At 39.6% G+C, this 12663-nt stretch overlaps 1 protein-coding gene across 1 annotated transcript in view; it reads right to left on the bottom strand.

Moving 5' to 3' along the window:
- The window catches only part of cadpsa (Ca2+-dependent activator protein for secretion a), a 133458-nt gene that overhangs the window by 23395 nt on the left and 97400 nt on the right, over nucleotides 1-12663 (bottom strand). Inside the window, exons 21-26 of the mRNA XM_041033874.1 lie at nucleotides 9389-9544; nucleotides 8475-8622; nucleotides 6515-6589; nucleotides 4654-4737; nucleotides 4159-4191; nucleotides 1180-1287 (exon numbers count right to left, since the gene is read on the bottom strand). Coding sequence (XP_040889808.1) covers nucleotides 1180-1287; nucleotides 4159-4191; nucleotides 4654-4737; nucleotides 6515-6589; nucleotides 8475-8622; nucleotides 9389-9544 — 604 coding nt within the window. The remainder of the gene's footprint in view (nucleotides 1-1179; nucleotides 1288-4158; nucleotides 4192-4653; nucleotides 4738-6514; nucleotides 6590-8474; nucleotides 8623-9388; nucleotides 9545-12663) is intronic.

Genomic DNA, 12663 nt, shown 5'->3' with positions numbered 1-12663 from the left:
ACTGATGTGTAAAATTGTGGAAGATTTAAGTCAAGCACAGTTTCCTGCTAATTCTAAGCTTCACCAGCTCATTCATGTAGTCACCCAATCACAACCCAACACGCTCACCTTTAGCCAATCACTCGTAAACTAACTTTAAAAGCGTTCTCTCTCATCTGTCAGTTCAGCAAATGGACCATTCGAGACCTGCCTCTGCCCCTTTCACAACCTCAACTGTGGACTCCCGACAATTTCCACTCAAACCCTCCGTTCCAAAGGTTTCTTCTAAGAAGATATCACAACCTTGGGCCCCATTCACTCATCATCACCACCAGTGTATTGGCTCCGGGGGCCAGGGCGGTGGTTCCTTCACCTCGGAAGCTCCCAATCAATAGGATTGCTTCCCATGGGGATCTATTCTATCAAATTCTATTCTACCTTTGCACAATAAAATTTCCCTTTCCCTTCGACCCTTCTTCTTCTTCTTTGCCCTCTTATGTTTGTATTCTTCCAGTATTGCACCATTCACATGACAGAAACATCAACAGAGACCTGCTTTGTTCACACATGGACTCAAGCGAACATAGCACAGACTTTGTGCTGGAGAGCTGGCAGGGTCCGTTTAATGTCATTTGTGTTCTCACATACGGCTCCTCCGGGGGGAATTTCTAGATAAGTCCAGGGATGCAGTGCATGTGTGAAAGCATTAATAGTGACTGCTGCCCTTGCTCCTTTATGGGCTAACTGTCCCCTAAAAGTCCATGCATCAGTTGAGAAGACTCCAATTCAGTTTGCATTTTGTGAGTAGACTCACTGCAAAGTTTTTTTGGCTGCCTCAAAGTACACAGAGCAAAGCAGGGGCAGTGTAGCACGCTGTGACGTTTACAGACCAAGTGTTGTATGTAAATGACCGAACCACCAAACTAACTGTGATGGAGGCAGGGACCTGTGAGGTTATGGAAACAGAGAGCGGAACAACACCCGACAGTGTTTGTGTCTCTTCATTCAGATTAAGGCTCACGTGTACACTGAGTAGATTTCAATCAGCTATCACCTGGATGTAATCATTTGACTTTGGGTGACTCTACTGATAGGATAGGACTGACTTGGGTTCTTTTTAATCTCCTCCTACAAAAGATCACAGGTGGAGTGAATGAAGCCTTGTGTTTGGTGGAGAAGGCGGTGCCACGGCTTACTTACATCAAATAATCTCTCTATGTACACCTCCTCGTTGACCTTCTCCCGTAGCATGTCCTGGGAATGACGAACAAACGTTACATAACCGTCAGCCACGTCCATCCCTGGCTTCTGCGAGGGAAAAGGAGAAACAAGAGAAAAAGAAAAAGCCACATAAAAATATAATTATTCATTTCGAAACTAATATCCGCAACAACAACAACAAAACTTTGGCATTCAAGTTGAACCACTTATTTCAAAGAAGATAAAGTTAACCCCTACATCCAGTCAGTCAGTACAAACGTATACTTCTTGAACTCATTCAAACTTTTGAATCTTAGTGAAAATACCAAAGTTTCAAATGAGAACAAATATAGAGCATAAGATAGAATATTTCCATTTGATGGAACAGTACAGCCATAAAAATCACAGCATTGGATGGTTGGTAGAGATGGGACAAATTCCCATGTTGACGACTTGCGAACATTCATATCATCTGACAGCTCAGTGTGGCAGCTATGGGTCTTATCGTGCTACTGCTTGTCATTCACTCATGGATTTATCATACACATTGTTTCCCCTGTATGTATGCATGTCATGTATATGTGTGGGAAGGTCCATAAACCTAAACAACAGTTGTCTTAATCAATAAAAACAAACAAAAACAGAGATGTTAGCGACATTTCTTCAAAGAACATCAAACCCATTTGAACAAAGTGAAATATGTGGGTTACAAAATATAGATCTTGTTCAATATAACATTATATCTGTTAAACTTGAGAGTTTTATTACCTTTGAAAACTGACTTTTCCAGCACTGTCATCCTTTTTAATGTCATGTCAAATTTACCAGGGCTTTTGGAATAATTCCACTTTCCCAGTCCTGATTATTTACCAGTGTGAAACTGGCAAAGTACAAAGTACAAAATAACTCCAACAACTCCAATACAACGTTAACAGCCTCTTTGAGCTGCTAGAACACTATAGACTCTTCTTATGTGATACATTGGGGGCCAAATGTATTAAACATGATTTAATTAAAAACCAGTTATATAAACATTCAAACTGAGATAGTTTTCTGAAGTGTTCAGTTATCATTCAGGGAAAAGCAATGTTTGCATCTCCAAAGAAGTGTTTCATTTACGAGGATGCAGACTTAAGGCTTGATGGGCAGTCATGTTCCTCAGTCAGCTCAGCTGTGAACCAGCCCTCACAGTCTGGGCAATGTGCAAAGTGAACGGGGGCACTGGAGCCACTCGGTTGGCTTTAATAGGGAGAGCAGATTGTTAGGAGGCCACCATCCTGACAAATAAATTATTCACTGAGGACAATGCATTTGTCCGTGGCATCCGAGTTGTCTTTCTGACATCAACATATCGCATCCATTTTCAAGAAAACACACTCTTTTAACCTTTTTGTTGAACCTTTTTTTTTCTCCAGCTCACATTGGATTCCAAAAGTTTGCAAAGAATTCGTCGCTAACTGCGACTAAAACTTAGTTAACACATCTGCAAAGGCACTTACAATGTGTAAATGAGTGTCTTTTTCACCAGTGAAACTCTAATTTTGGACATTAAGGACATAATTAGTGTGCTGGGCTGGAAACTGCGACCCCTTCCAGCGTACGCAGTGCCTCGTCACATTCACTGACAAGGCATTAATTTGAAATTTGGCATGTTGATATGGCCAAAGTGTTGGTAGCTAATAAAGATCTCACACACACACACACACCCGCCGCCACCCTGACAGTAGAATGGGCATTTGTTGTCTAACACGGACTCACAATGTATACTGCACAGATAGGGAGGCACGAGGCATGGCTGGCTGTCAGTGTCTGGCCACATGCATATGAATGGACATTTGGGGGGAAGGAAACAGGGACATTCGATGTGGAAATACACTCTGTACCATCTGGAATATGATTCTACATGTGAAAGCGTTTGGCAAATATTTGCACATGCACAAGAAACACACACACAAACACACGACGCATCACTTGGGAACAAAATGCCATAAAACACACAACACATGAATGAACGAGAGGGTTTTACACTGTAATAATTCATGTAAAATGAAAGCATTTATTATTTATTTATTTATTTATTATTGATTGATTTATTTAGGGGATCTTTAAACTTCTCTGCCAACACACAATACACAGTGTATCTGCAAACACTGATGCCATATTTATACCAGGTATTAACGGTTTCTTGTAAACAAACACAATGATGTTTACATTTAATGTTTCTCTACAAAATATATTGTGTGTAAAATATTTGGGTTAAATATATTTATCTGTAAAATATTTTAAAACCTGCGTCGTTTATATCCATGTTTCTATTGTCTAGAGGCCATATATTTACCAGTATTAGTGCTCTTATGGCCAGAGTAATTATGCTGTGGGGCAAAAGAGGAAGTTAGGTGATGTTGTGTAGTGACAAACTTTTTCCTAGACCTAACCAAACCCCTGCTATAGAATCGTAATTATAGTATAATGAGAGCAGGGCATGATAATTCAAAATGTATGATCATTTAGGTTGGACGACCTGTGTCTGTCCCAGTACATATCTTAATCCTCATTCTTTAATAACAATGTAATTAGTTAAAACTGTAAAGAAATTGTACGTTGACTACTAAATTTATCTGGATAATGATTAACCTGCACACCAGACTTGACTCATTTAATCAACTGATCTCAGTCTTCAGGCAGTTGATTGGTCAAACTGTGTGTTCTTGATTGGTTGGAACAAAAACCTGCAGCCACACGGCCCTTTGTGGAACAGTTTGGACACCTCTGCTTTAAGGTGACTTTTAGACCTAACCAGGACATGATGTTTTCTCCAAAACATATTTGCCAAAGCAAATTAGTTATTGATAAATGTATTTTGTAGTAGACAAAGTTGATTAATGAGATGATTAAGGCATTTAAACTTTAATAAGGGATGTTTTTCCCATAGTGTTCACATATAAAAGAGAGAGGGAGAAATAAAGGAGTCTCACTTACAGGTACGTCCACGTACTTTGAAGCAGCTTTCACCTTGACATAAAGGAGAGAGAGAAGTAGGTGAAAAAACAGTCAGGGCTCCAGCTGCGGCACCACTTTTCAGAACAAAGGCTGCTGCCGTGACGCTGTACAGCCTGTAGATCAGTTCCTACTGAACTGGCAACAGTGAGTCGCGGTGATTTCAGCTGCAAAAGTGCACTCACAAATTCAATAACCTGGCTTTTGTAATACTGTGGGAAACCAGCTGAGTTGTTAAGCTATTTGGTGCAGAGGAAAGCTTTAAAAAAAAAAGGTCAGGCTGTATTACAATTAGCATGAAGGATTAATGTGGAAAAAAATACAAACATGATTTTAAAATACAGAATCACTGAGTCATTGTTACATTACATTTAAAAGCATCATTGTTCTGATGGTGATTGGACATCAAGGTCCACCTTCTAAGAGAACTACTGGTGAACTGCACTGGAAAGAAAGAAAAAAGAATGTGCTACTTACTGTGAAAGATAGGAAGGAGGAGAAGAGCGTTCCCTCATCATATCTGGAGAGTTTGGCTAACACACTCTCTAGAATGACCACAAACTGAGAAAGAGGAGGAGAGAGGTCTGTTACAATGGACAGTCACTGTAAGTCACTGTATAAGTCATGTTGTCCCTGTCAGTTTAAAGCCATGGACAGTGGCCTCAGAAAGGATTCGGACCTCTTCACCTTTTGACACACATTGTATTGTTGGGTAGTGGGTTTAATTTTAAATGACTGAAACTGACGTTTTTACACATCAAGCTACACTCAATCATATATCATGATGAAGTGAAAACATAATGTTAGAAATTTATTAAATATCAAAAACTGAAATCTCTCATTTACAAAAGTATTCAGACCCTTTGCTGTGGCAGTGTGGACAGACTGGACAGGTGCATCCTGTTTGCTGAGCTGTGTCAAAGACTTTTTTTTTTTTTAACATAGTTTAGAAAGATACACATCTGTTTATGCAAGAACCCACAATTCACCCTGCATGTCAGGACAAAAACCAAGCTAAGACGTCTAAGTCTCTGTAGTCTCTGTGGAGGTCTACAGAGACATCTAAGTCTCTGTAGACCGCCACCTTAAAGTGGTGGGACATAGATCAGGGTGAGGGTGTCTAAAGCTCTGAGTGTTCACAGGAGCACAGTAACTGTGAACTGGAAGAAGTTTGGAACCACCAGGACTCTTTCTAGAGTTGATCCAGCCAAAGCTTCCTCTGTAGGGATGAGAGAACGACAACTACCTCAGCAGCACTCCATCAATCAAGCCCATATGGTACACTGGCTAGATGGAAGACACTTCCAGTAAAAGGCATGCGACAGCCTGAGTTTTCCAAACAGCATTTAAAGACTGAGAGCATGAGGAAAAAGATTCTCTTATCTGATGAGACAAAAACTGAACTCCCATCCAGCCAAAGTCCAGACTTAAAACCCCACAGAACATCTGTGCAGAGACCTGAAGATCTAGTCTGACAGAGCCTCAGAGGTCTGTCAGGAAGAAGGAGATAAAGCCCAAATCCAGGTCTGCAAAGGTTGGAGAGACTTACTCAAGAGGACTCAAGATGTAGCGGTTTCTACAAAGGACTGAATGAGGGATCTGAATACTTTTGTAAATGAGATCTCTCAGATGTTGATTTTTAATAAAATTGCAAACATTTTTAAAACACATGTTCACTTTGACAACGTCCAATTGATCCATTACAAATGAAATCTACAACACTGTGAAAGCTTCTTTTTGAAGCCACCGAAGCCACCGTCCAGTCTTGGCTCCTCTATCCACTGAGCTGAGTCATTAATCTGGAAAGAGTTCCTGGTAAATTCACATTTTTGGAGAATGAACAATTTTACCGAACAGCAATATGTTAAAAACCTCTCTTAACAAGCTCATACAAGCCTAGCTAAGTACGTTTTTCCCTGAAATGTAGTTTAGTAAAAGTCCGTATGAACAAGTACTGCTGAGCGAATTAGATGACTTTAACGTCCGTCAGTCTGTGGTCAGTTGTTTTGCATCAGTCGTAGTTTTGAGTCTCTTTCTGGTCGTTTTGAGTCCCTTTGTAGTTCTTTAGTGTCTCTTTGTAGTTATTTTGCATGCCTTTGTGGTTGTTTTAAGTCTCCTTGAGTCTCTTTGTAGTTGTTCTATGGCAGTTTGTTGTTGTTCTGAGTATCTTTAATGATCATTCTGCATCTACTCGTGTTCCTGCTGAGTCTGTGTGAGTCTCTTTGTGGTTATTTTCGTCTCCTTTGTAGTCGTTTTGCGATTGTTTGATTGTCTTTGCAAAAAGAAATGTTGACAGTCACCCATCCGTGGTTTAAAAGTGTAATGTATTATTTTGTACCTTTGCCACCAGCAGAGTTATCATCTCCTTCACCGTCTCCTCGATTAGATTGTCAATTTGGGAATGGTATTGTCTCTGCAGAGGAAGAAAAGACAATGTTACTCTTCTCATCCACACTTAGAAACCCCAGCCTGAAGAGACAGCAGACATTAAAGAGAAACACTAGATACATTGCTATATGAATTGATGCTGAATTCATATTTTTGAGATTTTTAAGACAGTTTACACTAATGATGATATTGTATTGGCTTTCTGAATTTCTGAACTCTGGATAAGGACTCGAGGGGTTTAATGATTTTTTTCTTTAGCTTGCCCCCCAACATGCAAAAGGTCATGTGGGATAGCATCCCAACATGCATTGCCAAGTTGCCGACATATCTTTTGTCTTTCCAGTGTCCAAACTAAGACATGACTGGTCAAGCCATTGTGTGATCTTTACCATAACAGTTGTTGGTTTCTCAGCTGCTAACCCAGGTGTTTCTGATGTGTACCTGCAACCCTGTCATCGCCATACATCATTAATATGTAGACTAAATAACAGGGGGCCTAACACTGATCCTAGAGGTACACTCATTGTACACTTCATGTAGCTGAATGGTATATCATTGTATCAGTGTATTGTATCTAACTTTAAACATTTAAACACACTGCATCATATTAGATAAATATGAAAACCTCCACATCTGAACTCCAGATGAAATTAAATTTAGGGAAATATAAAAATAAAGCACCAACTATTAGATTTTTATTTACTCTGTTGGGTGTAAGGTAGCTGTTTCTGTGGATCGATTTGCTCTAAATCAAAACTGCCTTGTGTCAAGATGAGATGTCAGTTGCTATTTTCTCAGCAATGTTTTTAAACACTGGCATTACGGGTCTATAGGTTCAGTCATTAGGGAAAGCTCTGTGTTTAAATGACAAGTTAATTAAATGTGCCATCCCTTGTGTCTGTAGTCTCTGACAGGCTGCAGTAACATGTTAAGGTGAACCACACACACATTAACACAGGACATCACTCATTACTGTCATAATGTAAAATTGTGGCTAAACGGAGATGAAGAATCCGTCCATCATTTATTCCTATTTTTCTTTATATTAATTAACTTTTATTTATTGTTTCAGGTCTTTGTTTGAAAAATGTTTTTAATTTTTAATGATTTACATGATCTATTTTTTTTAATCCTTTGTTGTTGTTTTTATTGTTTGTATATTTTTTAGTACCACATAAATAAAGAAGTGCTTTCTGAAGATTCCTGAGGTTTTCCTATGAATCCAAGCACGATGAAGGACTGTGGAACTATCAGTCCTGATAAAGGCGCTGCGGTCGCGGAAACTCGGAGGCAGCCTCACTGGGAGGAATCCTTTTGTTTAGCCTTGTAGCATCAACAGAACAGCGAAGGACTTAGCAATAATTAATTCATTGTCAGTAATTGGCATCAGTTTCGAGATTCTGTGAAATATGAGATCTCTCACTTCCACCCCATGTATATTCAATGCTATCTACACATATGCTAATGAAATCCAAACAATTCAAGAGGAGGAAGACAGACAGGGAAAACTGATGACTAATTATACATTTGGGAACCGGAGGGTGAGATTTCAATTGAATTTGGAGCCACACTTACCCAGTCTCTAACAAACTTTCACAAGACAGAGAGGAGAAGAAAAAGCAGCAGAAAATGGGAAAGACAGAGGTGACATGGCACATGTAAAATAACGTGAATACTGCAAAACAAGTCAAGAGGCAAAGAAAAGAAAGATGTATTCAAGTAACAGAGAAAAAAAACAACACTTTCACACCTTCATCTGCTAAAACTGCTCAAAATAGAAACAAAATTCATTTTCATTCAAGTCCAAAGCAATGACCTTTAAATGAAATGAGACTTAAAGGGAAAACTGAATGAGGAGTCAGTGGTAAAATTAAATTATTTGTATCCAGGGTATAATTAGTGTCTCCTACCTCCTGCCCCAGGTCCATGGCGCACAACTTGGCTGACTGGGCCTTGGCATCCACCATGACGTTGAACATGGTGCAGATGGACTGCGGCACACGGAAGTCTATGCCCCGGCTGCTCCTCTGAAGCTTGGTCTCAAACGCAGCCCGTGTCCTTCAAAGAGGGAAAGAAATGTACAGGGTCTGTTTCCAGGATTTTAGAAATGCTGAGGTTATGAGTCCTAGCTACCCCATATCCCCCTAAATAAATAAATAGTAAAACATTTCCTCATGTTTGCACTTACTTACACACAGTGTGGAAATTTAAGCACCAGGTAATAAAGTCATGACTGCACTGATGTTACCAATTACACTGGCTATTTTGCAAGAGAAGGGTCAGCTCAATATCTAACGTCTAACAATATCTGTTAGAGGTTAGATCTTTGGATGCTGTTACCTTTTGTTTGCAGACTGCCTCAGTAATATCAGGCATCAGGTTTAAATCTGAAACACTGCCAAATAGGTGCATTTGCTTTTTGCTCAGACACCAAATCCATCACTCACAAATGAGAGTGTATTATTTGATGAATGTGAGTGCTACAACTGAAAATGAACCAAATGGGTTTTATATTAGTTAAAAAAAAAAGTCAGTGGGCAAGTTATGTAACTGGTGTGTGCCTGTAACACCAGTAACACCAAATATCACAGCAACCCTTCTTACTACTTTTTTTGGAGAAACCACCACAAAATGTGTCAGTTGCATCCTGTCTTACTTTCCCTCTGAAAGTCATGTAAAATAGGAACCAGTACATGTAGTTTCTTCTCATGTTAAAGATACACTCCGCTAACAGTGTACCCCAGTATTTCTTCCCAGCTTGTTGACGAACAAATAGTTACTCCTAGAACACACACAAATGACTCATTGCTATTTACTGTCTTACCGTTTCACACATGATTCGATCATGTCACTGGACATCAACTTCAGCCGGGTCTCCAGGTGTTTGCCGAACTCCTCCTCTGGCCAGTGGAGATCTCTGATGAAGGTCTGCAGAGCATCCAGCTTCCAGAAGAGATCCTCTGATGTCCCTGAACCATTACTGAAGGACAGCAAAATGTAGCAGACAAGAGCTTTGAAAAAGGGGCAAACAGAGGCGTTCCACCCTGGTTCTTAAGGTTGTAGTTCACATGTCTGAAAGGCTACTCTGGGTTCATGAGTAAATCAGGTTGATTATCAAGAGTTTCTGACAGATTGTCCCAAGCATTTGTAATTTAATTTTTGTGAAAAAGAGTGTTTCCTTATGTTTATTTTAGGGCTAAAACATGTAAATAAGGTAAAATAAAAAAAAGATAATCTGATGAGATGGGCCTTTGTACAGTGTGCAGTCTGTATGCACTTCAACATAGTCTGAACTGACAGGAAGCAGGATCCACGCTAATACTGTTTTACACACTACGCTGAGTAAGTAAAGGTGAAAATTTATGCACATTCCATCCTGTCATTTACACACCAAGTAATATTATTGGGTTAGACTGTGTGAATGTGTGGGTGCAGGATACACGTCTTTGTGCTGTGATGCGTCTGCTGTTCCTACACGGAACAGACAGGACAAAGCAAAGAGCATGAGAAAAAAACATAAAGGCTGCATCCATTTTGCAGTGTATTTACAGTTAACAGAAACACGAACAAGACGAAAGACAAAAAGATAAACGCCTGTCTTTTTCTTTACTGGATAGACTCTGGGTTCCCACTCATTTTCAGAAAGAATTAATTAATCATTTATAAGAATTGATTAATTAATTTTATTTTTCAAATCCAGGACATTTTCACTTCTGCAATTTCATCACTTTCCAAGATTTTTTTTTTTAAACATTGAAACGGCAGATTTTCCAGGATGTGTGCGAACCCTGAGTTTATTACGTCCAACGGGGAAAAGGGGGGTGACATGTTTGGGTAAAGAGGGGGACTACTAGGACCAGGAGTAACAGCAGCTTATGTCCTTCAGAAGCTCTAAATTCAACCCAGTCCCAGCAGACTCAGCCACAACACGGGAAACGGGATCTACCACCTTGTGGTTGTTTGTCTTCACCGACCAGTCAAGCTGCAGTTCACGTCCACATCTGTCCAGACTCATATGGAATGAATGTAGTGAGCACTTTGAATGAATTTAATAAAAACGTATCAAGTGTATTTGCAGAACAGTATGATGTTACGGTGAAGTTGACCTTTGACCTTTTTGATCATCATCATTCTATCATATTAGTCCTTTTGTGATTTTTCTTTCATAGTGTATGAATTCTTGAGTTATGGCCAAAATTGTGTTTAGTGAGGTCACAGTGACCTTGACCTTTGACCTTTGACCAAGTGAACAAAGAAACCCCCTCATGGCTTTCTTGAGATATCGCATTCATGAGAATGGTGCTGACTGACTGACAGGTGGACAGACAAAAACATAGAGCAAAAACATAATGCCTCCAGCCAAGGCTGGAAAGGAGAGAGAGAAGCTAGGACCAGGGACAGTACAACATCAAGTAACTGGGGGAAAGGTTTGGGATTAGAAAGACATGAAGAGATGCAAGTTCATAACCAGGACAGATCAGAACTTTGGTAGATTTTGTGCAGGACATACACTCCATGGTGTTTGAAACAGAAAAGCCAGTAAATTAATATAAGTAATATACAAATAGTTGTATAAGTAAAAATATATATCATCAGATCATCAGATTTAACTTGTTCAGTCCTTTGGTTTATGACCAGGAAGCTAATGACGTTCCCATCATCCTCGGCTGTACTGGTGTTTCATGCTTATTAACAGATGTTGTCACTGTGAGTACATTAGCAAGCTGATTTTAGCATTCAGCTCAAAGCACCACTGTGCCTAAGCACAGCCTCACAGAGCTGCTAGCCTGGCTGTAGACTCTCAGTCTTGTTTGTATCTGTAAAAGATTTTTCGACATAGGCAGATTTAGAGTGTGGAGAGTTTATCAATGGGATTATTGATGGAAAAAAAAAATCCAAAACAGACAGTTATGTGTCTACAAATGATCAAACATTAAAAGCACACACCTGTAAATTGGTTATTTTTCTGAGGAACACTTCTCATCCATGAGAGCAACATACAGAACATACTGTACACTATCCTCAATGTTAATTCTACAGTGTTTTCTTATTTTAGTGGCTCTTTGCTTTGTATGTTCTGTCTCCCTGTTATGCTTTTGCATCTTTCCAGTCCATATAAAAGTCCATCCACAGACACACCCCATGCCGTGACATTGGTATGAACATGGCTTGAAGCAAGTATGAAACCCCAATACTGGTAACATCTGTGTACGTTCTCTGATATTAAATTTACCACACTCCTACACCTGCCTCCAGGAGTCCTTTTGGAGAGCCGGTCTGGCAAAACATAAATGAAACCAGTCTGCCATACATTTTTCTTTGGGAACTGAATTAGTTACTAAATATATTTTCTTTTTTTTTTTTTTTTATAACGTATATCCACAAGCTCCCAGATGAGGGAACAGGGACGGATGTGCTGCAGTGACAGCGTCACACTCTGCAGGAAGCTGCAGCGTACGAAGGAGCTTTTTACACCTCTGATCCCTGTTGCTGGCGCAGACAATGTTTCGCTTAAGTTTTTAAAGTGCTATAGATGATGTGTCAAGTGTATACTGAGGTATGCAGAGTGCCTTTAATGATAGCACTCACTTTCACTCAATTCGAATACTTAATATCTAAACTGATGTTTGTACAAAACTAACAAATATTTTTCATTTGGAAACAGCTGCAACAGTTTCTGTCTTTTTTTTTTTTAACATATTAAAAATGTTTTGGATAAATTAATATTATACTAAATTCTGGGTTGGGGTCATATGACTTTAGAGGCCACATTCATGCCAAAGACTTGTGCATGTGTGTACAAAGCGGATACACACTCTGAGTCATGATTAGCTGTCATCCAGTTTGGTGGAGAAAAGCTGGGCTTTTGTGGGAGGTTAACACTTGGCACTGATAGATTTGGTACTTTGGGCATTTGGAGGTTGACATTGGGCAGAGTGCTCGTTAAACTTCTGCAGAGAGAAACAGAACAACAGAAAACAGAAAGCTGATGCAAATGAGTGGACAAAAGCAGCAAACTGAAGATAAATGAAAGTCAAGCTTCCATTAAAGATACTGTGGATTTTGCTGGGCACCCATTTGAACCCCCAGATCCCAAAA

The sequence above is a fragment of the Toxotes jaculatrix genome, chromosome 3 (assembly GCF_017976425.1).
Source record: "Toxotes jaculatrix isolate fToxJac2 chromosome 3, fToxJac2.pri, whole genome shotgun sequence".
Lineage (NCBI taxonomy): Eukaryota > Metazoa > Chordata > Actinopteri > Toxotidae > Toxotes > Toxotes jaculatrix.
This window is presented reverse-complemented; position numbering and strand designations above follow the sequence as displayed.